This window comes from Antechinus flavipes, chromosome 2 (assembly GCF_016432865.1).
Source record: "Antechinus flavipes isolate AdamAnt ecotype Samford, QLD, Australia chromosome 2, AdamAnt_v2, whole genome shotgun sequence".
NCBI lineage: Eukaryota > Metazoa > Chordata > Mammalia > Dasyuromorphia > Dasyuridae > Antechinus > Antechinus flavipes.
The window spans coordinates 343,843,085-343,870,770 of NC_067399.1; the positions used below are offsets into that span (position 1 = coordinate 343,843,085).

General features: G+C 32.7%; 2 protein-coding genes and 1 long non-coding RNA gene across 5 annotated transcripts in view; 1 reads left to right on the forward strand and 2 right to left on the reverse strand.

Moving 5' to 3' along the window:
* Positions 1 to 980: 980 nt before the first annotated feature.
* LOC127549705 (uncharacterized) lies at positions 981 to 3,421 on the reverse strand. Its single transcript, XR_007950693.1, has 2 exons — positions 3,332 to 3,421; positions 981 to 1,202 (listed from the first exon to the last, which is right to left on the reverse strand). It is a non-coding gene; the product is annotated as an uncharacterized LOC127549705 (long non-coding RNA).
* On the forward strand, positions 1,198 to 24,395 carry PTGDR (prostaglandin D2 receptor). Its single transcript, XM_051977952.1, has 2 exons — positions 1,198 to 4,136; positions 16,861 to 24,395. Exons 1-2 carry the CDS (start codon positions 3,297 to 3,299, stop codon positions 17,101 to 17,103), a joined length of 1,083 nt encoding a protein of 360 aa, XP_051833912.1. The 5' UTR covers positions 1,198 to 3,296; the 3' UTR covers positions 17,104 to 24,395.
* Positions 24,396 to 25,665: 1,270 nt separating this feature from the next.
* Positions 25,666 to 27,686, reverse strand: part of TXNDC16 (thioredoxin domain containing 16) — a 117,210-nt gene continuing 115,189 nt past the window's right edge. For all 3 annotated transcript variants that reach the window (XM_051977947.1, XM_051977945.1, XM_051977946.1), the window contains exon 21: positions 25,666 to 26,041. In XM_051977947.1, the coding sequence (XP_051833907.1) occupies positions 25,842 to 26,041 (200 nt within the window). In that variant the 3' untranslated portion in view covers positions 25,666 to 25,841. The remainder of the gene's footprint in view (positions 26,042 to 27,686) is intronic.

The window sequence follows — 27,686 nt, forward strand, 5'->3', positions numbered from 1 at the left end:
TTTGGATCTTCCCTGGCAGAGAAAAGGAAATTTTGATTGATAGATATTTTAATGAAGAGGTACATTGAGAATTCTTAGCTGTCCCCTATTACTTAATCATGGGATTGGGAGAGGGAGGAGATCTAATCCTCAAGTAATACTGATGTAGTAGAACTTCCAATAGCAATATAGAACCCAGTACTTTACAAGAAACCCCAGGCTACCAGGCATTTGGAAGTGATATGACACAACCCTCGAGAATGCATGTGAGGAAATGATCTGATATCTTCATTCCACCAAACTATCTTTCAAGTATGTTTTGTTATTCAAATCTGGGCTACAATCTTGCACCTGGACTCAAACAATGAGTACTTCTTAGTTTCATAAAAGAAGAAAGGGAGTTGTTGCTAGCCTCTATTACCAGGCTTCCCACCAATCATGTGAACTCTAATCCCATGATGTCATTTACATCTGTCATTCTAATTTTTAATGAGTATTTCCTTCTAACAACTTTCCCTATAAATTTACCTGCTTACTTCCTGTTCTTTGCTATTTTCTTCTTTTAGAATTTATCTTGTTTTAATTGGCATTTACAATTATAATAAAACTTTGCCTTTAGACTTAGAAATTATCTAAATTTCCAGATTCTTTTTTGGGACACTGATCTGGAATCCTAAAATATTTGGAGGATCCTCTGCACCTCTGCATTCCAATAATAGTATGCAAGTGGGAAAAATGCGTTGGCTTTCAAATGCACCAAATTATGCTCTTCTCTTCCTTTTAAGGAATGCTAGTTGCTTTGTAAGCTGACTGTAGAAGTCTTGGCTAGGAAAACAAAAACTATATCAGTTTTTCCTCCTGCCCCCTCATTTGACAACACCCTTAAAGACCAAGGCACTCCTAACTTTTTTTTTTCTGTTCAATGCACATTTAAGCACCTTCTAAATGCCATGCTGGGGTAAGGTGCCTTGGAAACAAATAGCAGTTCTTGCTCAAGAATCTTATTTTTTTTCTTTTTCTTTTTTTTTTTAAGTTTTAAAAATTTTAAAATATAGACATAGTTTTCAACATTCACCTTTGCAAAATCTTGTGTTCCAAGTTTTTTTCTCACTCCATTCCTCTTCTTTTCCCTTCCTTTCCACTTCCTTGCATGGCAAGTAATATATGTTAAAAAAAAAAAAAAAAAGTGCAATTCTTCTACACATATTTCCGCAGTTATCATGCTGTACAAGAAAAACAGATCCAAAAAGAAAAAAAAAAGTCACTCAACTTTGATGAGGAAAGGCAAGTAGATCTCTGAGTAGGATCTAGCCCAAGCTAGATTACTAGCTATATTACTGCTATATTTCCCCTAGAAGCTGTACCCCCCTTCAATAGGACCTGGGATCAAATCTCATTCTGCCATCCCTGTAACCTTGGAAAAATAATTAATCTCTATCTATAAAATGGACAGATTTTACTAGGCAAACTCTCAGCTCTAAATCTATGATTCTATGATCTTGGGTTTACCTCATTGATTTTCCTTTCCTGTGGCATTCTAGTGTTGTTATCAAGTAATTAACATAATTTTTGTTAAGTCATGGTATTTGTACAATGCTTAATTCAGGCCAATTCAATGATTCAGGCTCATGATTCAAATAAAAAAAAAAATTATGAATCACAAGTTAAATTAAAAATTACTTTCCTTGTAGCAAAAGACTAAAAGAATATAGTTGCTAAAAAAACAGATGCTACTTCCTTCTGCAGCAACATTGGGTCAATAAAACATCTTGAAAGATTGCTCTGCCAGATGTCAGGAACAGAAATTCCCCAAAGACTGGTCTTTCAAGTCAACAAAATCTCTCATAGTGCCTAATTGCTCTTCTTAAAGGAAAACCAGCCCACTCTGCATAAAATAAATGTTGTTCCCACTACAGGTAGTAATGAATTTGGAAAGGTTCAAATCTCAATCCCTTGGAGAAGCCATAACATTTTTTTAAATTCACAGTTTTTAAACTGCATAGTTTATCCAGAGAAGGTATTAGAACTAAAAATGTACACTGAACTAGCAAAAACTTATATTCCCTTACGAAATGTGGCAGAATTTGTTGCTTAATAACTCAATAACAAACCCAAACAGGAAAAAAAAATTGGTTCGACTTCATTGTATTACTCCAGCACAGAAAAACTTGTCTAAAGGCAGGAAGCTTGGGAGTTGATGAGGTGGGGGAGGAGAACATAACAAGAAATCAATGTTGTTTTCAGATAGTTCAATAAATGTTAGCCAAAAAAACTTCACTATTTCACTACTTCAATCCAACAAATGTTTATTAGTTGCAAAGCACTAGGCTAGGCATTTGGATATAAACTGCTCTTTGATTGTAGCAGTGTTTAATCTACTAGTGAGAGGAGGAGTGAGAATACATAGATAAATATATAATTATTTGAGGAGAAATAAGTTACAGACAACTTCAGAATTGGGACGGTTTTGTGGAGGATGTATCATCTGAGAAATTTTGAAGGAAGATAAGGATTCTGAGAGCTGGGAAAAAATGTCTAAATTTTCTATCTAATTCTTATCTTATATTCTAAATCTTATATATATATATATATATATATATGCTAGATGTTTGTACTCCCTTTCCTTTATCCCAGGCAGTTAGATCACACATAGACCCCGCCCTTCATTTTTCACGAAAATTTAAGTCAGTATTTCTAATTCCCACTCTGGGGATTTTCCCTAGTACTTAAATTATATTTAACTGTGAAGTATCATCCTCACCTGCCAATTCTATCTCTGTAAAGTTACTATGTCATTTCACTCTCTTAATTTCCCTGACATCTAGTGTCCCTCTCTTTTTTCCCTCTTTTCTACTAATTATGGGGGAAAAATAGTATGGTGAAAAACTGAGTTCCTGAATCTTTGAAAATTTGGGTTTCAGGCCAGAGCTTCTCAGTTTCTGTTAATCTTGTACTTAAATATCCTTAGGCTGAGTGAAGAGAGTCTCAAATTCCACGTCTTCTCTTACTCCACAAAAGGTTAGATTTCCGGTTTGCCAATTTTCCAGAGTGAGACTACTTTAAAGATTTTTAAAGAGTAGGCGCTAGCCTCTGAGAACCTCCCTGATCCGCCCCAACGTTTTACTTCCGAAACTTCGTCCTTTCCCTGAAGATTGAAGAAGAGATAAACTTTTGCTCTCAGACTAAGGGACGAATCTGAGATACGCTAAGGCTTTTGTCTTCCTGAATTCCCCGTAATCCCTGGTTCCTAGTAGCTCTTATTCACTTAATTCTAATTTTCTCCTCTTCCATTCTGGACTTTATCCGCAAGCTCCACTATGGATTCGCAACTCTACCGCTGTGACAATTTTACCTGGGTGGAGAGCGGGAGCTCCTCAGCGATCACCGGGACTCTTTTTGCTGCTGGGTTACTGGGCAATGTACTGGCCCTGATATTGTTGACTAGGCCCGGGTTACGGTCCTGCCCTCCGGGCTCTCCTCCCTCAGTCTTTTACATTCTGGTGTATGGTCTGGCTATTACAGATCTTCTGGGCAAATGCCTCGTGAGCCCTATGGTGTTGGCAACCTACACACAGAATCGGACCCTGAAGGAATTGGTTCCAGGCTCCAGAAATGTGCTGTGCCAAGTTTTTGCCTTCTTTATGGCATTTTTCGGGCTCGCGTCCATGCTTCAGCTATTGGTGATGTCTCTGGAATACTGGCTGTCCCTAGGATATCCGTTCTTCTACCAGCGACATATCACTCTGCCCAGGGGGGCGCTGGTGACGCCTGCGACGGGAGTATTTTCCCTCTTCTTCTGCTCCCTGCCGCTGGTGGGCTTTGGAAAGTACGTACAGTACTGCCCAGGAACTTGGTGTTTCATACAGATGGCAAGTAAGCAGCGGTCTTTGTCAGTAGTAGGCTATTCGATTCTGTATGCTACATTAATGGCCATGCTCGTCTTGGCCACGGTGCTGTGCAATCTAAATACCATGTGGAATCTCTATGGAATGCACCAGCGGCTCTCCCAGCCTCCTCGCTCTGTGTCTAAGGATTTAGCTGGATTCAGAGGAAGACGGGAGTCAACTCAGGCCCTGCAGCCTCTTGAGGCATTGGACCACTTTTTGCTACTGGCAGTCATGACAGTGTTCTTTACCATTTGTTCTTTGCCCTTCATTGTGAGTAGCTTCTGGGCAAGGGTGACAGAAATAAGGTCCTGCCACAGTTTGTTTGCTCTGAGGGGAATAAGGCTGAAGAGAGAGCAGGATGGGCATCCATTAGGGCACAGGAAAAAGGTTTGGAAGCGCCTACCCTTAAAAGATGTGGTGGGTGAAAATCGCATTTCCCTGAGCAGTCACATATCTTTTCTCTGATTCTCTAGAGAAAAGAATCAACTTATAACTTGAAATTTTGAAGGGGAGGGGGGATATGGAGGAGATAGGAAGCTAACAAGAGAATCTCTTTCCCCTTACCTCTATCCCCACCCACCCCCAATCCATCTTTGGAATGCATCTTTGAATACCCAATAGCAGAAATTTCATTCTTTTTTGATAGGCCAAGACATTTTCAAATATTTTTTTAGGCACCAAACGTTGCCTTCCCACTTTACAAATTGCTGAAAAAATGAGGAAATGTCAACAGCTTAACTGATTGTTCTTCCTTAAGGTATTAATAGAGAAGGAAGAGGAGGAAAAAATCTGAAGCTTTCCCTAGTGAGCTGCAAAGAAAGACGATAGAATCATAGATCATAGCTGGATTTACAGGTCAATTAATATAACTCCTTCATTTTACAGATGAAGAAACTGAGGCCCACAGAGTTACCTATACTATTTTCATAAAATTAGTTAATGTCATGTAGAAAATATAAATATTAGGCAGGACTTGAAAGTAGCTCTTTTGAATTCCTTTTCATTTTGGTACATTTTGGTACAACCTATTTCTGGGAAGAACCTTAAAGAGATCATTCTAGTCCAACTCTTCAAAGAAGCAAATTGAGACTCACAGAGGTAAATTACATACAGGCATTAAATACTAGAGCTGGTTCAAATACTTTGAACTCAAATTCTATGTTTTCATATTTTTGAATAGACCTAAATTTGAAACATAGCATTTCAAATATTTTTATAAGCTGTCTTAGTCCTAGGATTATATTCATTGAACTCTGTCCCACTGAGGCAACAGATCTTGTTTCCTTCCTCCCTCCCTCCTTCCATTCTTCCCTTCCTCCTTCCCTTCCTTCCTCCCTTCCTCATTCCCTTCCTTCTTTCCTTCCTCCCTTTCTTCCTTTTTTTCTCCCTCCCTCCCTCCTTCCCTTCCTCCTTCCTTTCCCTTCTTCCTCCCTCTCTCCTTCTTGCCCTCTCTTTCTTCCTCCTTCTCTCCCTCCTTCTTTCCTTCCTCCTCTTTCTCCCTCTCTCCTTCCCCTCTGTCCTTTCTCCCTCGCTCCTTCTCTTCCTCCATCCCCTCTTCCTTCCTCCCTCCCTCTATACCTCCTTTCTTCTTTTCCTCCCTCCCTTCTTTCCTTAAAGGAAAAAAAATTTTTTTAAAAGGCCATTCTTTGCCTAATTTTTTCTTACCTAGCTTTAATCACTGAATGATCAAATACCTCAGTCAAACTGAGATCTGTTAAAGAATTTATCTTAAAAAGGCCAAAGTCTTCCATTGTATGCAGGACCATCTTCAGTTATCCTGATTTATATCTGGTCACTGGACCCATGTCGTTCTGGAAGAGAAAATGAGGCTGGTGACCTTGCACAGTTCTTCCTCATTCACATCCAATTCACTTCCATTTCATGACATCACTTTTTTGATATCATTCATGGTAGTAGTCTTCAAGAACAAACATTCACTAAACAACTGCTTTCCTCCTGAATTACTTTACCTTTGAAAATTTCAGTATTTGCCATTTGAGGGACCAGCACTCCTAAAGAGTGATTTTGGTAACAAAATATTATAACTATTCTACCTCTATTCTTCAGGAAAACAATATATGTTAACCAAGCTGCCAAGCCTGATGGGATACGTGAAAAGGTTAATTTGTGTGCACATTGAGAAATCTTTGGGGAAACTGTCAAAGATAAATAAGAAACTAAGTGGTATGATCTTTTTTTCTCAGATTGGTTTGCAGCTGTGAAAATCATATAAAGATGTCTCCCTTTGCCAATAAATGAACCCTAATTAAATTCATTACAGTAGAAACAGAATTCTTTTAAAAGTTGAAGAGGGTTAGTGCTCTGTAAAAGTTAAATCTTTATTTAGTCTTATATAAAATGCAAAGGTCAGAATTTTGCAAAATGTTCTGAACTAGAAAATTTGAATCCTGAGTTAGGATATTATAAAACACTTTGCTCTCCTAATTTAGTTTTCAAGATTTATCACTAAATAAAAATATTAAATTAAGGGAAAAATGAGATCATTCACAGGGGTATTGTTGCTTTTGAAGAAAAAAATAGAAAAGATTAACATTAACGAATAGAAAGAAAAGAAAGAATTCCTAACTCAATAAAAAACATTTATTAGGCCCCATTCATTAGGTGTAGGGAAAACTTGATAATTTTATAAACAAATATGTTTATTTAACCTGTCTATAAAATATGTAAGAATAAGAAAATTCACAGACTTATGAATTCAGACTATTTCCTACTGCAACTTGAATCAATAGGGAAGTTAGAAATTTAAAAAAAATTTAAATAGAGGCAAAGATAGAGTATTTTATAAAAACTCTTTTTCTAGAAATGATTTTCTTGCTCAAAATTCAGTTATTAATATTTGCTACACAAATTAACTCATATTTACATATGTGTATATATTTTTCATGTTATTTTTGTAACCTAAATTCTACCTCCAACTTTTACAAATAGCTTTAGCAGGTTTCCTTTACTCAGAATTGTTTCTAACAATTTTTTTTATAAGGAGTTTAGGGAACAATCATTGGGAAGTATATTCCTTTACTTTTAAATTTTTAAAAAATTTACTTCTTAAACTTAATTCCCCTTCCCTAAGAATATGATAATTTCTATATATACAGAAAAAGACAAAATGATTGTATAAGAAAAAGTGTGTTTCTATTTCATTCCTCTGGCTCAAAAAAAAAGCAGCATATAATAAATTTCTCATGCCATTTTCAAAACTGTCCTATTTGTCTGTGCTTCCTCCTGAACTTTCTTCTTGCTCTTACATGAAATTTAAAAAGATGTTTCAATAGACCCTTCATTTTATTGCATCATTATCACTCTTACATCATTACCTTTAACCCAATCCCATTCTCCACAATTAAAAATTGAGAAAAACAAAACCTCATAACAAAAAAGCATAGCTAATATAAAAGAACCCACATAGTGACCATGTACAGAAATGTGTATCTCTTTCTGCCCTTTGCCTCTTTGTCAAGAAATTAGGAATATTCTTCTTTTTTAAAAGGTTCTCTGGAGAAAGAATTGGTCGTTGCATTTATAGATTTCTTAAGTCTTTAAAAGTTGTTGTCTCTGTATAAATTATTCTTCTATTTCATTTTACCTTGTGTCAATTCATAATACCCAGGCTTCTTGGCAGTCATCTTTTCATTCTTCCTGACATTGCAGTAATATTTTATTACATTTATACATATATCACAATTTGTTCAACTATTCGCCAAATGATGGGTCGTCCCACAGATTGTAATTATTTTATATTTATTTTATCCTCTTTTTAATACCCAGTCCAGGAACAGGAAATTCATTTTGCTTGCTACTCTTACTTCCTTGGTACTTTTCTGCTTCTCAATCCTTCCTCCACTTGGTTCTCTTGAGTTTGATGTATTTCCACATTAACATCTCTCTCTGTGTTTATGTATGAGTGTGTGTGTGTGTGTGTGTGTGTGTGTGTGTGTGTGTGTGTTTGTATGTATGTAGCTAAAATGATTAATTTTTTCTCTGAATGCAAATAGTGTCTCTCTTCATATGTCCTTTATAATTAATTTGGGTGTTTTAGAAAATCAAAATAATTTATTTGTTCAAAGTTTTTTTTTTTTTTAAAACAATATTACTGTTACTTTATATAATGTTCTTTTAGTTCTTCTCATTTCACGCTTCATTATTTCATGCAGGAATTTCTATATTTTTCTAAAATCATTGAGTTCATTATTTCCATTCTTCAATTGATGGTCATCCTTGCAATTTCAAGTTCTTTGCTTCTACAAAGAGAGTTGCTATAAACATTTTAGAACATGAGTTCTTTTTCTTTTCCCCTAATCATATTTGGAAATGGAGCAAGTACTGCTAGTAGTTTAATAACTCTCTGGGCATAATTCCAGATTGTTCTCCAAAATGCTTGGATTACTTCACAATTCCACCAACCATGAATTGGTGTTCCAATTTTTCCACAATCTCTCCAACATTTGTTACTTTCCCCTTCTATCATTTTAGCAATCTGGCAAGTATAAAATGATATCTCAAGATTGTTTAAATTTGTATTTCTCTAATCAGTAATGATTTAGAGCATTATTTTTCATATGACTATAATTTTCTTTGATTTCTTTCTTTTTTTTTTTTTTTGAAAATTACCTGCTGATATCATTGACCATTTATAAGATAGGGAATGTCATGTTTTCTTATAGGTTTGACAGAGTTCCTTATATATATTTTGGATATGAGACCATTATCTAATATACTTATCCATAAATTTCCCCTCAATTTTCTGCTTTCCTTATGATCTTTGTTATATTTGTTTTATTTGCATGAAACATTTTTAATTTAATGTAATTGCAATTATCTATTATACACTAATTTTGCTCTCTATCTGTAGTTAATTCATAAATTATTCACCTACATAATATGTTCCTTGTTCTGCTAATGTTTTTGCAAAAAAAAAAAAACAAAAAACCTTACTTTATATATAGGTCATATATCTATTTTGACCTTATCTTGGTAAATGGTATAACCTATTGGCCAGCTTCTGCATAAAGCTTTCCGAGTTTTCTCAACATAATTTTTTCAAGCAAATAATGAATTCTTATTTTTAAATCTCAACTTTTTACACTTGTCAAATACAAGGTTTTTATGTCTGCTGCTGTAAAATGCATGTCTATTTTATTCCATTGATCTATCTTTCTGTTTCTAATCCAGTTTCTAATCTGTTTGTAATTGCCAGATAGTTATGATAATCACTTCCTTATAATATAGTTTAAGATCTGGTACTGCTAGATGTCCTTATGTCATATTTTTCATTATTTCCGTCTATATTCTTGACATTTTGTCAAGAATTTTATTTTGACAGCAAGAGATACAAAGAGAAATTCTATTTGAAATAACTGTACATAATATAAAATATTTGGGAGTCTACTCAAAATAAGGTTTCATTATTGACTATGTGAGTTTCCACAGAATTTGGTTACTTTTCCACTAACTGATTTAGGAGACTTGCATGCATTTTGTGTATATGGGAGGCCATGAAAATTATTCTTTCATCCATTTATTTTTCTTTATAAGTTATTTTGCTTTTGTGTCTTAATTAAATGTTGTGCTATTTGAAAAAAATTGTTTTCACAAAAAATCAAGAATATAAAAATAAATAATTTTAATTTAGTAAAATATTTTTTGGCAATTTAATTGGATGGCATTGTACATATATATGTAAATTAGTTTGAATAAAATTGTCATTTTTTTATTATATTGGTCCTACCTACCCATGAACAATTGATATTTCTCCAATTATTTAAATCTAATTTTATTTGTATTGAAATTTTAAAATAATTTTGTTTATTTAACTCCTGTATTTGTTTTGGCAGGTGTATTTATATCTATTATGAATAGATATCTGTGTTGGATATCTCAGGAGTTGCAGTTGATTATTAATTATGCTATGGTTAGTATAAAGCTGATATCACCGATTTGGTTATAGAGAATAACTTGTAGGACAGCAGGGTTTTCATTGCTTCATCCATATTTTGTACTGTCTAGAATTATTTTAAATGGCGTATTTTATCTCTTCTTACAAAGTTTTGTTTGTAATATGTAAGAATGCTAATGACTTATGTGGATTTACTTTATATTCTACCACTTTGTTATTATTATTGTTTTAACTAACTTTTTAGCAGCGTCTTTGGGATTTTAGAAGTGGTTTTTATCATCTTACTCTCTATTCTGATTACAGAAATTCTCTTTTTTCCTTTTATTGCTGTTGCTAGGATTATCAATAAAATCTTGAATAATATTGGTGACAATGGGCAGTTTTGTTTCACATTTGATCATACTGGTGAAGCTGCTACTTTATTTTTATTATAAATAATGTTTGCTAATAATTTTAGATAAATGTTTTTTGGAGATCAGTTTGAGAAAAAATCCATTTATAGCAATACTTTCAAGTATTTTTTTTAAGAAAAATAAGTATTGAATTTGATCAAAAACATGCAAAAATGCACCTATTAACATAAGCATGATTTAATTTTTTTTTATTATTGATATAATCAATTATGTCATAGCTTTCTTTATGTTAAACCATCCCTGCATACCTGGAAAAATCCCATTTGCTCATAATGAATAATTTTTTGTAATGTATTGTTGCTATCTTTTAGCTAGTATTTTATTTAGGATTTTTTGCATCCACGTTCATTAATGAAATTGGTCTTTAATTTTCTTTTACTATTTTTATTCTCAATAGTTTAGGTAGCAGTAACAGATTTGTTTAATTAGAGGAATTTGGTAGGATCCTTTCTTTCTTTATTATACCAAATAACTTATTAATATTGGAATTAGAGCTTTAAATATTTGATTGAATTCACTTAATCCATCTGGTCCTGGTGCTTTTCTCTTGGGAAGTTTGTTCAATTTCTTTTTCTAAAATATGTCTATTTAGATTTTGTATCCTCTTCTGCTAATATATTTTTGTAAGTGTTCTGCTTCACTTGAGTTGTTAAATTTAATGGCATATTAATGGGCAAAATAATTCCTTATAATGCTTTAATTTCATCTTCCTTAGAGGTATAGTCACCTTTTTCAGTTTTAATACTAGTGATTTGATTTTCTTCTTTTAAAAAAAACATAAATTAACTAATTGTTTATCTATTTTATTTGCTTTGTTCATAAAACCATTTCCGAATTTTATTTGGTAATTCAATAATTTTTTCTCTCTCAATTTTATTAATTTCATCTCTAACTTTTAGGATTTCCAATTGAGTGCTTTAACAAGGATTTTTAATTTGTTCTTTTTTTAGTTTTTAAAAATTATATACACAATTCATTTTTCTTCTCTTCTCTATTTTATTGATGTAAGAGATATAAATTTCCTTTAAACAGTGTATTTGCTGTGTCCCATAGGTTTTAATATGTCTCAATATTGTCATTTTATTTAATGAAATTAGAGATTATTTCTGATTTCTTTTTTAGCCCACTTATTGTCTAAAAGTAAGTTGTTTAATTTCCAATGAATTTTTAAAATCTATTTTGGGGGTCTCTTATTAAATATAATTTTATTTCATTATCATCTAAAAAAGGACACTTAATATTTTTGTTTTTCTGATATAAACTATAAAATTTTTATGTACTAATGTATAGTCAATAGAAATGATCAATCCATGAAAATTCACAGAATGCTGAAAAAAAAAAAAGGTGCATTCTTTTCTGTTTCCACTCAGCTCTCTCCACATATCTATTATATCTACTATATTTAAAATTCTATTCATTTCCTTAACTTCTTTCTTATTTATTTTTTGGATAGATTTATCAAGTTTTTAAAGAAGATTAATGTCCTCTACTGTAATAAGGCTATTATCTATATCCTTCTAATTAATCTAACTTTTCTTTTAAAATTTTAGATGGTATAGTATTTGGTACATATAGGTTCAGTATTGATGGTTCATTGTCTATGGTACCATTTGTTAAAATGTAATTACTCTGTTTTTCTCTTTTAATTAAATCTATCTTAGACATAACTCTGTCTGAGATTATAATTACTACCTCTGCTTTTTTTGTATCAGTTGAAGCATCATAAATTCAACTCCAACCCTCCATAGTAATTAACAACATACCTGCATTGGTGGTATAGTGGTGAGCATAGCTGCCTTCCATTTTTATAAGATAATTGCTACTTTTTATCTTTTCCTACCCAGTTTTGTTTTTTAGAATCATGTCATGGTACATAACTCAACACCAATCTTTCTTTCAAACTACTTTAGTAATGAGAACTTTTAAAAGATTACTACTTCTAAGGAAGAGGAGGATAGAACCAAGATAGTGAAGTTAAGGCAGGGACTCACTTAAGCTCTTCTACAAACCATTGGGACAATGCACCTTTCACCCTGAAAACAGAATCCTACATTGATACAAAGTTAAAAGTCAAGTAATAGGCTGAAAAAATGAACAAACAAGAGAAAAAGATTCTGACCACAGAAAGTTACTATGTTGACAAGGAAGATAACAAAGTCAAAACTTCTACATTGAAAGCCTCCAAGAAAAATATGAAATGGTCACAAGCCATGGAAGAGCTCAAAAAAGATTTTGAAAATCAAATAAGAGATGTGGAGAAAAATTGGGGAAAGAAATATAAGTAATAACAAGAAAATCATGAAAAACAAGTCAGCTGCTGGTTAAAGGAAAGAAAAAAAACACCTTAAAAAACAGACTGGGCCAAATGGTAAAAGAAGCACACAAAACCAACAAGAAGAATGCCTTAAAAAGCAGAATTGGCCAAATGGGGAGAAAAATCCATTGAAGGAAACAATTCTTCTAAAATTAAAATTGGACAAAAGGAAAAGGAATGACAAAAGCTCACTGAAGAAAATAATTCTTTAAAAATCAGAATTGAACAAATAGAAACCAATGACTTCATGAGAAATCAAGAAACAAAAAAAAATCAAAAGAATAAAAAAAATAGAAGATATTGTAAAATTTCATTGGAGAAATAGCTAACTGGAAAATAAACCCAGGAGAGATAATTTTAAAATTATTGGACTACCTGGAATCCAAGATCAAAAGAAGAGTTTTCACATCGCCTTTCAAGAAATTATTGGGAAAACTGCCCTAATATTCTAGAACCAAAGGGTAAAATAGAAATAGAAAGAATTCACCAATCACTTTCTGAAAGTGATTTCAAATGGAAAATTTCTCAAAATCATTATAGCCAAATTCCAGCACTCCCAAGTCAAAGAGAAAATATTGTAAGCATCAGGGAAGAAATAATTCAAGTATTGAGGAGTCGGTTAGGATAACACCATATTTAGCAGTTTCTACATTAAAGGATTAGAGAGCTTATAATATGATATTCCAATGGACAAAAAAAGCTAGGATTACAACCAAGAATCACCTACCCAGAAAAATTGAGCATAATATTTTGTGGGGAAAATGGATATTCAACAAAATTGGAAACTTTCAAGCATTCTTGATGAGAACACCAGAGTTGAATAGAAAATTTGACTTTCAAATACAAGATTCAAGAGAAACATAAAAATATAAACAGGAAAGAAGAGTCATAAGGGACTTAATAATGTTAAATTGTTTACATTTCTACATGGGAAAATGATACCTGTAACTCTAAGAACTGTCTCATTATTACAGCAGTTAGAAAGAGTATATATAGACAGAGGGCAAAGTTGCAAGTTGAATAGGAGAGATAGAAGGGAACAAATTATCTCATATAAAAGAAGCAAGGCTCAATTGGGTGTAGAAATCAGATAGGGGATTAAAGTAGAAGGGAAGGGATAGGGATGGAAGAGCAAACCAATTAGGGGAGACAGTGTTCAGAAGGAAAACACTTTTGAGGAGGGACGGGATAAAGGAATATGTAATTAGCAGTAGCAACTGAAAAAAATTGAAGCAAATTTCTCTGATCAAAGCCTCATTTCTTAAACATAAAAAACAAGTTCAAATTTGCTCTAACTCATATTGATTGGAGAAATGCAAATTAAAACAATTTTCAGAATCAAATAGATACCTCATATTTATTAGATTGAGTAATAGGACAGAAAAAGAAGTTGACAAACGGGGAAAATAAGACTAATGCATTGTTGGTGGAGTCATGAGCTGATTCAACCATTTTATAGAGCAATTTGTCCAAGGAGCTATAAAACATACATACCTTTTGACCTAGCAATAGTACTACTAAGTTCAAACAAGATAAAAAAGGAAAAGGAAAAAGCCCCAGAAGTCCAAAAATATTTATGGAAGCTCTTTCCTGGTGGCAAAGAAATGAAAATTGAGGGCATGCCCCCAATTAGTGAATGGATGGACAAGCTGTAGTATGTGATTGTAATGAAATACTGTTGTGCTATAAGTGATTAGTAGGATGCTCTCAGAAAATCTTGGAAAGACTTCCATGAGCTGATGCAAAGTGAATTGTACTGTATACAAAGTAATAGCAATATTGAAAGATGATCAGTTGTGACTGACTTAGCTATTCTCAGCAATACAAGATCCAAGAGAATTCTGAAGGAGTAATGATGAAAAATGGTATCCGTTCTCAGAGAAAAAACTGATGGTGTCTGAATATAGAGTGGACCATAGTTTTTAAATTTTTCTTGAATTTTTTTGTCTATGTTTTCTTTCACAATATAACTTTTTGTGACATGTTTTACATGATGATACACATATATAATCTATATTGAATTGGTTGCCTTCTCAATGGGGGGGTCAATATGGGGAGGTAAGAAGAGATGAAATTTGGAACTCAAAGTTTTAAAAACAAATGCTAAATTTGTTTGTACATATAACTGGGAAAATTTTAAATACTAAATAAAAAAAAGAATACTATTGTTAATAATTACTAATATTAATAACATTTTTGCATATCATAAGTAAACTGTTTGACCCTAATTAGTGCCTTATAATTAGTCTTTTATGATTTCCTGATATTTCTTCTTGATCTTTTATGTCAAAATTTTCATTGTGTAGTGGTCTTTTTTATTGCAAATACCGGAAAATCTTTCATTTCATCAATTGTTTCTTTTAAAAAATTCAGTGTTATATTCAGTTTGTTGCGTAAGTTATTCTTGGATGCAACCCCAGCTTTTTTGCTCTTTGAAATATAATATTGCAAGACTTGTGGTCTTTTAGTATAGAAACTGGGAGGTCTTGTGAAATCTTGCTTGTTTTTTCTGCAGTATTTAAATTGTTTTTTTCTTTCTGTGGCTTTTTAATATTTTCTCTTTAATTTGGGAATTTTGAAACTTGGCTATTACATTTCTGTAAGTTTTACTGTAAGTAAATTCCTGTAATTTTTGTCTTATAGGATTTCTTTCAAGTGGTGATCAGTAGGCTTTTTCTGTTTCTACTTTATCTTCTTTCTAGAGTCTCAGGGCAATTTTTAAAAATAATTACTAGTAATATCACATCAAGATTCTTTTTTTTAAATCATAACTTTCAGGTAGTCTGACAATTATTGTATTGTTTCTTGATCTGTTTTACAGATCAGTTGTTTTTTTCTACTGAGATGTTTCAGAGTCTATACTATTTTTCCTAGTGTTGTTATATTTTGATGTCATATGTCATTTGGTTAAATTTGTCTAATTTAGTTTTCAAGAAGTTTGCTTTGAGCTTTTTTCTAATAAGTTAACTTTTTTCTTAATTTTTTTAGGATTACCTTTATTTTTCCCCTAATTTTTCCTCATTATTTGATTTTTGAATTCATTTCTAAATTCTTTCAAGATGTCTTTTTGGTCTTGTGACTATTTGATATTACTTTTTAAAATAGGAATGGCTTTTTTTTTTTAACCTCACTATCTTCCTCTGAATATGAACCCAGATATTGTTTTACACCAAAGTAGCTATTAATAGTCAGGTTATTTTTCTTTTTCTTACTCATTACTCATCTTACTTTAATTTGTGTGTTCCTAAAATAGCAAGGAGTCCTTCAGTCTTCTCTGACTCAACTATTTTCTGTTCCTTAGATAAATGTATGTGATATTAAAGTTCATGAAGTGAAATTTCATGATTTTCTGTCTGTTTGTAGAGAACCTGGATATTTGTGACCTACTCCACCATCTTCCCAGAGTGTTTCCAGGTTTTGCAGCCAGCCCAGTATCAATGCCCCTAGAAATAGAGTATTTTAGGGATTTCCTTCCAAAGTTTTAAGATAAGGAACAGGAACTCCACACTTTGAACTTTAAAGAATTAGGAATAATTGATTGGAAGTGGTAAACTTGCTATACATTAAAGGAAAAACTAGATGCATAGCAGTGGAATGACCTCCTGCAATAGGAGAGATGTTCCCCTTCACCAAAGCTTTTCAAAAAATGCAAAGCCATAAGTAGCAACTACAGGGAAATACCTCAGATTGCAGAAAACAAGGGCCCAGGAAAGAAGAAACTCCAGGATCTGTGTGTGTGTGTGTGTGTGTGTGTGTGTGTGTAGGGCAGAACCCCTCAATATAACACCCTAAGATCTCTAAGAAAAAGAGCAGGCTCTGACTACAAAATAATTCACCAGGGGATAGTGGAGGCCCTCAGAATCCTATATGTCTAGAGCAGCTCTTTGCATGTAGTAGGCATTTAATAAATGTTTGTTGAATTTAATTTAATTTAAATAAATCTGATTCTGTAAGGACAAAAATACTTGTCTTTTGTTCTGTTCCTAGCGTCAGCATAGGGTAGTGGAGAGAACTCTAAATGAACTTGGAGTAGAAAAGACTTGAATCTGAATCTTACCTCAAACTTTCTGGCTGTGGAACCTTAACTTACTTTGGACCTCAGTTTCTTCTTAGTAAAATAAGAAGCTTCAATGAACTCTAAATATTCTTCCAGATCTCAGTCTGTGATTCTCTCAGTTGCAATTCCATATGATATGAATGAAAGAAAAAAAAAACCCAGCAATTATTAACGTGCTATATAGGCTTACTCCTAGAGAAAAATAATGTTGCCTAAGTATGTATGTATGTTAAATTCTGAACAATTCCAAATAGTTTCTAGATGTCATAATAGATTTTTTTTTCTTTTCAAAACAGATTCGTGCCTATTTTGGAGCATTTACAGTTGGCAATAATAGAAATGTTACACTGGAAGAAAGAGAAGACCTCAGAGCCTTGAGATTTCTATCTGTAAATTCAATTGTGGATCCTTGGTTTTTCATCATTTTTAGGACATCCGTATTTCGTCTTTTTTTCCGCAAGCTTTTTAGAAGGTCTCTTATTAATGGTAATTGTTGCAACTACAATTCCTGCAAAAAAGATGCTGAATCCAACCAGTGACATCATATGCATATTTACATGGTAAAAATGCTGTTTTAAATCATCACTAAATCAAGTCCTGAAGCTATATCTCACATATTGTTACATTTTCAGAGTGCTTGAGGATATTAATTGCAAATGTCACTTTGGAGTTATAAAATATAACAGTTTGATGTACTTTCCATTTCCTACTGTTGAGGTTCAGAAGGAGACCCCCAAGAGATTGGGGTTGCAGATTGGTATTGTAAGGTGTCTCAAAAGAATTTTCAGGCTTGAACTCATCTCTAAGTGAAGGGGCAAAGTTTATTGTAATTTGTAATGCCAATTGAAGTGGGCTAAATTCCAAAAGGATTTAGCAAAGAACCAAGAGATAAAAGATAAATTTATAGGACAAAGTTAGACTAGCACTTCATGTTATTTATTTGTTAATTTTATAGCTTACAGGTAGGTTAAAAGGCTGGTCTATTCACTATTGTCTTAGGAACTTGATTATTACTGACCAACAGATTATCTATCTAACAGTCATTAGGGAAAAGAACAAGGGAAGGGGAGGAGGAGATTTATAGCAGGGAGAGTGGATTGAAGGAGGTGGTAGTAAGAAGCAAAACATTTTTGAGGATAAACAGGGTAAAAGGCAGAGGGGAGTAGGATAAATGGGGGCAGGAATAGAATGGAAAAAATGTGCAGTTGCTAATAATGTTTGTGGAAGAAAGGTTATAGCAAGTTTTCTTAATAAAGGCCTCATTTCTCAAATATATAGAGACCTGAATAATTTTATAAGAATGCACGTCTTTGGGACTTCCAGTCAAGATGGCGGAGAGGATACATGCATCTGTCTAGGCTCCTTCTTGCCCTCAGAATACTTTTTTTTCATGATATGGCTTCGGAATTAGTGCTTGACTGAAAAAACTCACAAGTACACTACCAACAGAAGATATCCTCGAAATTCACTAGAAAAACTTTGTTTTTGCTCATGGGCGGGAACAATTAGACCTGCAGTCTGCAGACTGCAGGCAGTCGGCGAGAGTGGCAAGAGCGTGGAAGGCAATTCACACTGAGCAGACTGGAATGGGTGGGCTGTAGTCACATCCAGTGAAAAACTTGCGGGAAGAACTTTACCTGGTGTAAACTTCTTTGCCCTGGCAACAAGCCAGTAGATCAACAGAGAAGCTATAAACACAGGAGGTAAAGACCTCAATCCCCAAACACTGGGGTCTCTCGGGATCTGACTACACTCACCCAACATCCAGGTGACTCAGCATGCTCTCAGAGTCTCAGAGAGTGGCTGATGTGCAGGCAGCGCAGCCACTGCTGTCCCACAGCTGCTTCATTGCTACCTCCTGTAGTGGAGAGAAAGCTTGGTGACACTGCACTACCCAAAAAGGAGACTGCATTTACTTTTGTTTGTTTTTTTTTTCTTTGATTCTTTTTTGTGGCGTTTTTCTTCTTTTGTAAAATATAATTGTTCTCTCTGGGAGCAGGTTTCTTGGGGAGGTTTCTGGAGGCAGCCTTAGTTTCAGTTCAATGTAAAAATCACCTCAAATGCAGCCAGCTGATAAAATCGAAACATTTATTTTTTCCTTCCAAGTCTTATTTCTTTCCTTGGGCCCGGTTAGCTTTCTTAGAGGCCTCTCTCACTCCTTGGTTCCAAGAGCTCTTGCAGCTTGTCTTTTGCCTCTGCCAGCTTCTGCCTCTAGCTCAACTCCAACTCCTGGCAGTCTTCTGAACTGACTCTCCTCCACTCTCAATCTTTTCAACTGAACTCTCCTGACTGAGCTCAGCTGTTTTTTATGCTCTTTTAGAGGTGTAAACTTAAAGGTTAACTCCTCCTCTGAGAGTGGGATTATGGGAGGTGTGAATTTGGATATCTCATACTGAACCCTGAAATCTTCCAAACGTATGAACTAATGTTTGAACTCTCAAAGGTGTTAACTTAAGCATTGTTTCTATCAATACTAGTGACTTAATACCTTGTAAGGATTTGTTCTAATGTGTGAACCAATAAGCATTGTATCAGTTCCAGTGAGTTAACACTAGGATTCTAACACTTTTTTGTCAAAATCAGCTAAAAATTAAAGCACGCTCTAACTATAGATAGCTTCTATATGGAGACAAGCAAACTTCAAACCCTGAGGAGAATAAAAACAGAATGTCTCCAGATGAATCCCCAAATGGGGATATGTTCTGGTCCCCACCACACAAGGCTCTCATAGAAGAAATGAAAAAGTTTCTTATAAGAGAGCTAGAGGAAAAATGGGGAAAGGAAAGGGAAGCTTGGCAAGATGGTCAGGATAAGTCATCCCACTCATGTAAAGATTAAAGAGTAGATAAAGAAATCAAATCCCTGAAAAATAGAATTAGTAAATAATTCCAAGGAAAACAGAATTAGTGAATTGGAAAAAGAAAATAGCTCTTGAAAAAATAAAATTGGCGAAATGGAAAAAAATTCCATAGAACAAAACAACTCACTTAAAAACTCAATTGGACAATTACAAAAAGAAATTTTAAAAGTAAGTGAAGCAAATAATTCATTAAAAATCAGAATTGAACAAATGGAAATGAATGACTTGAGGAGACCAAGAATCAGTCAAGAAAAACCAAAAAAATGAAACAATGGAGAAAAATGTTAAATACCTACTTGGGAAAACAACAGACCTGGAAAATAGATCTAGGAGAGATAATCTGAGAATTATTGGACTTCCTGAAAATTATGATGAAAAAAAAGAGCCTAGACACTATTTTCCAGGAAATCGTCAAAGAGAACTACCCAGATGTTATAGAAACAGAGGGCAAAATAGCCATTGAAAGAATTCATCAATCACCTACTGAAAGAGACCCCAAAATCAAAACTCCAAGAAATATTATGGCTAAATTCCAGAACTACCAGACCAAGATAAAAATACTACAAGCAGCTAGGAAAAAAAAACAATTAAAATATAGAGAAGCCACAATAAGGATTACTCAAGATCTAGCAGCATCCACATTAAAGGATTTAAGGGCCTGGAATTTGATACTCCAAAAGGCTAAAGAACTTGGTTTTCAGCCAAGAATAACTTATTCAGCCAAAATAAGCATTTTTTTCCAGGGAAGAAGATGGACATTCAGTGAAATGGTGAATTTCATTTATTTCTGATGAAAAAACTGGAACTAAACAAAAAGTTTGATCTCCAAATATAGGACTCAAGAGAACATAAAAAGGTAAAAAGAAATTTTGGGAACTATATTTCTGTTATGAATATTTATAAAGAACACATGTATAATCTGTTTTAAAAGTTATAATATAAAAAAGAAATTACTACATCTCATGAAGAGGCAAAGGAAACCTATTATATTTGAGGGAAAGAAGGGAGGGGGATAAACATAGTGTGTATCTAACTCTCATCAGAATTGGTTTAAAGAGAAAAATATTAGACATATTTGACAGAGAAACTTCTCCTACCTCATTGAAAAGTGGAAGGGAAAAAATGAAAAGGAAAGGAGTAAACTAAGTGGAAGGGAATACTGAAATTGTGAGGAAAAGGGGTAAGAAAAGAGAAGGAACTCTAAAGTGGGGGGAGGGATCCTAAAAAGGGAGGGCTGTGAAAGGCAAGTGATGCTCACAAGTTTAATACTGGGAAGGGGAGTAAGGAGGAAGGAAAGGAGGAAAGCATAAACAGAGGTTAACAAGATGGCAAGTAATACAGAATTGGTAATTTTAACCATAAATGTAAATGGGGTAAAGTTCCCCATAAAGCAGAAGTGGATAGCAGACTGGATTAAAAGCCAGAATCCTACAATATGTTGTTTACAGGAAACACACTTGGAGCAGGGTGATATATACAGAGTAAAGGTGAAAGTCTGGAGCAAAATCTACTATGCTTCAGGTGAAGTCAAAAAGGCAGGGGTAGCCATCTTGATCTTAGATCAAGCAAAAGCAAAAACTGACCTAAGTAAAAGAGATAAGGAAGGGCACTATATGTTGCTAAAGGGTTGCATAGATAACGAAGCCATATCAATATTAAACATATATGCACCAAGTGGTGCAGCACTAAATTCTTAAAAGAGAAATTAAAAGTTGCAAGAAGAAATAGACAGCAAAACTATAATAGTGGGAGATATCAACCTTACATTCTCAGAATTAGATAAATCAAACCACAAAATAAATAAGAAAGAAGTCAAAAAAGTAAATAGAATCCTAGCAAAATTAAGTGTGATAGATCTTTGGAGAAAACTAAATGGAGTGGAAGTACTATCATAAGTAATCATTTGAAGAAGTTTAACCACCAAGAACAGAAGAGATATAAAATAATAATAAGGAATAGAAGGATGAAATGAAGGCTTTATAAGGATAGCGAATATATAAACATGTTTTTAGGCAGTAGGAAAAGGCAAGCTCTTTGTGTGAGACATGGGTAAAGATGGCAGAAGATATATGAGTTATATAAGATGAGAAAGGGGGGGAAGATGGAGCTCATGATAAATGGACTCAATATTTTTGTAAAATATGAAACAAGGTTCTTAGCCACTAGGAGGCAGGGAGGGGGAACCATGGATGTTTGAGGAAGGATGACAGCTTGGAATAGAGAGATTGCTTAGGGCCAATAAAGGCCCAGATGAGGTTATAAAATGAAGATTGAAACATAATTTTTTCACTTTTTCTTGCCTTTTAAAAAATATATTTTGCATGAATATATATATGTAATGGCTTTTATGTTGCTTGCCTTCTCAAATAGGCTGGAGAGGAGAGAATTTTGAACGAAATAGAAGAAAAAAGAAAAGTTTTTCTTAGGCACAGAACAGTTTCTTTATTGTTTTTATATTATATATTACATAATAATATAATAATAAAATAATATTCTTTATTATTCTTATATCCTCGTGGATATAAGAATCTATGTCTAGTTTATATTTGGCTCTCAGTGCAGATACTGATGCCAGCTGATCTGAGAGTGCTAAAAGACAAATGGAAAGATAAAGAAATCTATCATACACCTGACCTTTCAAAGCTCACAAGGTCCCTTTTTACCCCACAGTGGGGGAAACACATGAAAAGAAAACCTAGATCAAGATTAAAGTGAAGGGTCTTCCTTTCTCCCCAGATATTTTACTGGAGCAGTATGTTTGTTCCAAATTCTCAAATAGTCCTGGCTTTAAATTAGTTTGTAAATTTATAGAGGGGATTCCTAGGGTTAAGCGCAGATTCCTGGGCTTATCTGACTACAGATCCAGCTAGTCTAAAGCCTATGTTTGAGATTGCTTGGATATCTATTTTAAGTAGAGATGTGTGATTTGATTGAATAAATCAATTAATTCCATCTTTATATTTAAAAAACCAAAAACGTCAAGCTTCTTCTATGATTACAATTTAGAATCTCCTAAGACAGAATCCATGGCTAGTTTAGATAGGTAATTTCTTATGCACAAATAACAGATATGAATAAAACAGATATTATGGTATCCTATGAAAACATCAAGAATTAAGAAGAGTTTTAGAAAGAGAAATAGTGAGGAAATGCTGCCAATTTCAATCATAGAAAAAGGGGAAGAGTTAAAGCATTATTGTCCTTTTGCTCATCTCAAAGAAAGATGACAGCAGCTTCAGTACATTTCAGACACATTCTACTGTTTTGCTTTGTTTTTGTTTTTTCTAATAAAGAAAAGCTTTAATCACTGGAACCAAGCCAAGCCCAAACTCTATGCAGAGGCTAATATTGCTATTCTCCCAAAGTGGGGTAAGACAAAGGAAAAATGGAGTTCAGCTGAGCCACAGTTTGGTGTTATATTTAATAGTCACTAATCTTGGATGAAGTCATCACAAGGATGACTAGGAGACTGCTGGCCCTTGTCCTTTATCATTAAATAACTTAGAATTGTTTTCCCACCCAAATTGGGCCACTTGCAGCCTCAATGTAGTAGGTTAGTGGCTCAGGAGATGGTACTAGAAATTGAGGAGGGAATAAACGATGGAAGAGAATACAAAGGAGTTAAGACTTTTCAGTGTAGTTTTTAAAAATATGGATTTTTGAATAAATGTTTTATTGAGTGGAATAAAAATGGTATATGAATTTGTAGTTGGTAAATACTGATGAAGTTCTAAATTCATCCTCTTTCTCCTAGTAGAGTAGAAAAAAATAGATACTTATATTTTTAGTAGCTCCTGGACCTGAATTAGATAAAGTTCTAACTAATTTATTTGCCTTAAATCCAGAAAGCAACCTTACAATCTAAACACAAAATGCTAGATAAGCTATTTTGATAGTATATTTCCTTTGGTAGTCATTACAATTTATCCTTAGGGGGAAAAATGTCTGTAGTGTTCATAAAAACACACCTGTCAAAATTTCCTAGATATAAAAGATGTGATTAGTAAGATATTTTAACTATTTATAAGGAACAGACTTCATGGAAACAAAATCCCATGCTGTCAGTCATAGTTACTCTATTTCTCCTTCTACAGCACATGTAAACTGAACAAAAACAATATGATAACATATGCTACAAATATTTCACTCTTAATTATTACAGGTTTTTACTGAATTCAATTCCAAATAACCAAAAACTGTTTAAAGAATAAGGTGATAGTTATAGACATGTCAACTCATATTGCTTTTTAAATCTTGAAGTTGTTAAAAAATTTTTTCCACAATATCAAATACTAAATTGTAACCTCCATCTTAATAAACATGCCCAAAATTTTATGTTTCTCAAACACCCAAATCCATCGAAGTGTGCTAAGGACAGGGAGAAGGAAGGCCATGATAAGATTAAATGGAAACCAGTCCAATATTAGATGTCCTTAACTATTTTCTTAGTAGTGTTAGAACTCTCTAGTTTTTTTTTTCTTGGTCTTACTAGAGCAGTGTACCAGTGAAATGTTTTCTTTATTGACATTTAGTAATTTTATTTTATTTTGTTAATAAGATGCGTAGTAAATGTAGTAGTTATGAATAAATATACTTTTTTACAATACAGTTTGATTAGACAGGATATACAAAGAAAATGAATGTTAGTGATAGTGGGATACCCAAGCAAGGGAATAAAGAGTTCAAGTGGAAAACAACAGTGATGAAAAAAAGAGTCTTGGAGTAGTTTTTGGATTTTATAAAGGACAGACCAAACCAAGAAGTTAGCAATCAGAAATGGAGTACTCTTTTAAAGGTTTTTGATTTGTTGAATGTAATTCAAGGAGACAAGAGATACAAACACCATCCTCTGAAAATAGAAACTACATTCAAATACCAAAGACTAATCTTAAATAGGCATAGAGGTAATTGTCATAAACGAATCTTGCTAGTCATTCTTATGTATATAAATAGTGATAATTCCAGTATCTTTATATTCACACACAAAAAATAGTAATTAATGAGCAACAATAGTGACCAACTTTAAAAAAAATCTCCCTAAAGATACCAAAAATTCCATGGTTTGCATTTATGAAAACATGTCTTTGTATATTGAGTTTTATTTTTCTGAAAAAAAAATTGGAAGAGTCTTCTGATATAAGTAATTTGCAATCCATTTGCTGCTAAGAAATTTTATCTTCATCTGGAAAGGTTGAAACATCGTTTCTTCAAAATAGGCTTCTCTGTAAAATTACTCTAGTAAAATGCAATGTTAACAATAACTACTAACAAAGGAATTATATACTTCCATAAATTAAATGTTTTAGCATATATGTGTACAGTGTTCTAAATATCAGAAACTGTTTTTCACATGTTTTGTATGACAGTACCTACTATTACACTAAGATTGGGTTTAAGTGTATTATTTTCTTAGTATAATCAATACTATTTATCTTATTCACTAACAAATTCACTAATTTCCACTGTCATCCAATAATTAATAGTAGTCACAATATAAATGACATATAATATGTAAGACTTCTGATTTATCATAACTCTTTAGATGAGATAGACAAGTATTATTTTACAAATAGAGAAAGAGGCTCAGAGAGTTTTACTTGCTCAAATTCATAATATGATTGATAGCACAGTTATGAAAATTTTGACAGATTTGTGTGTGACAGAAATGTGACAGATTCCTTCATTTATACTATTATCTGAAATTAGCAAGGGTAGTAATTATTTGCTATTCTTATTTTAAATAAATTTGTCTTTAAATATATATAAAGTTGAATCTTTGAATCTTAAGAAGATTCATAAAAGTTTCCCAGGCTTTTTAAAAATCTTGTTTGGAAATACCACAAGCATTTGAGCAAAATTAGGCTATCCTTTATATAAAAATTTTAATTTAATAATTTCCATTTTCTCAAAGTACTTTCTCATTCATTTCCTCACAACAGTAATGAACTAGAAGAGTAAATTCAAACATCTGAGAGTGTTATAGATTGGGTAACAAAATAAACACACTTATATAGACTACTGATAAACTTGTTGGCAAGTTTACATTTGTAATTTTGATATTAAGCATTTATGCCTGACATTAAAGATATTCAAATACCTATATGTTATTAGATAATGAGTCCATTTCTTTATATGAAGTTTATTTCTTTTAACTTTTGTCTGGCTATATGGCTATTCTCCCTTCAAAGCATTGTTCACGTGCCAGATAAGTAAAATTAATAAACAATCTAAGGAATATAAATTTTATCCAGGGTTTTAAAAGTTATGTTTTTTATTTAATATAATACATTCAAGTGTCAGATTAGTCAAAAAACCTTTGACATATTTTTCCCAAATGCTGCAGTTAACTAAATTTTGAAAATCACCAATCATTAACATCATGTTTAAACATATTTTCCAGGGCTTCATTTTCATTGATTAAGTAGCTTCCTTTCTGATTGCAGATTTATCTTCAGAGCGTCCCTTGTCATGCTGTTGTAGATCAGATACTTTTGCACATTTAATCATATTCTCTGTAGGAAACTGGGCAATTTCTCTGTAGGGAACAGTAGCATCCATCCTGCTCAGAAAATTGTAAGCAGGAAGGGGTGGTTTCCACTCTTCATCAGATAAAGTTGCTAGGAAAAGAATTTTGTTAATTGTTAAAAGTTCAGTTGCTAGAAAGCTGAGTGTATGTATATATGTATGTACATATCTATATATGCATACATAAATACATCTTTTCTTAGCTGTAGCTTGTTTGGGGGTGATGGGGAGGATGAATGGGGAAAAAGAATATAAAAAGTATATAGCAGAGAACAAAATAATAATTTACAAGGAAGTAAAGAAAAATGGGTATTTATCAATATAATTTCTTCTATTATATATATATATATATATAATTTCTTGATCTTATAATTGGTTGTTATATATTTTGAATCCTCCCTGATGTTCTGCTGGACACATGACAACATTTTCTTTTGTTTTGCTTTATTTTGTTTTGTATACCTTTTCTCTTTGTCTTTTTTTCTTACTTTTTTTCAAATGAAATAAAATTTTTAAAAGTTCAGTTGCTAGAAAGCTAATTAATGAAATACATGAAAGGCTTTTTTTTTTCATAGTATTATAATTTTCAGGTATTTGTGCCAAAAGACATTTTATTTTCATTAACAATAAAAAACTTGGTAAATGTGCTTTTCTTAGAATTACATTTTTTTTTCCTTTTGAAATTTCTGGTTATCAGTCCTTATACACAGTTTTTATTTGATATCAAGAGCATATCATATGTATATATTTAAGTATTTTTATATTTATACCATTTTGGTATATGAAAAACTGTAACTGAACAGGCTGAATTAGAAAATGGAAAATGATTTGATTTTTTCAGATAAGCTTAGTACTAAATGTAGTCAAAAATTTCAAGATTAAAAAAGCCTATGTTATTTCCATTACTATAGGAAGAGATAGAGAAAGGAGATATAAATGATGTTGGGGTTTGATTTCTTCTTACTACTATATCAGTAACTCGAAGTAACTAAATAAACTGATTCTTATTTGTATCACCAATAATTTTCCATTAAGATAACCCATTTTAGACACAAATTCTGGAATTTAGCAGAAATTTTCTAAAATACTATTTGGAAAAACCATAAAGAAATAAGGGGTATAGATTTTTAAAAATATAAATTCAAATGAAGAAAAATATACTCTGCTTCCTAGAAACTATGTACTTTATTTTAACTTTTTTAATAATAAAAGCTTTTTATTTTTCAAAATACATGCAAAGATAGCTTTCAACATTCACCCTTGCAAAACCATGTAAAATTATATAGTTTCAACAAATGTCAAGGAAGTCAGAAATGTTAATGAGAGAAATCTAAACATTTCTCATAAGTTAAAAAAAATGAGAAAAGAGTTTGAAAGTCCAAGGAATCAGGTTATTTCAATAAATTTTTATCAGAATGTAATGAAACAACAACAACAAAAACCTGACAAATGTGAATTTGTATTCTTCCTCTAAAAGCAGAGGGTCTGTTGCTCTAACTTTTTTTTTTACTGGGCCTGTGATTTCATTGATATAGGGAACTCTCATTAATGTAGATCAGCATAACCTCTTCAATTTTAGTATTAAAAAGTAACTTATTTGAGATATTGAGTGGTTAAGTGATTTGACAATAGTCACAAACCTATATGGATCAGTGGCAGGACTTGAAATCAGGTATTAAGTGATGGCATGACTAACTGGTCTCTACCCACTATACCATATTATCACTCATTTACATT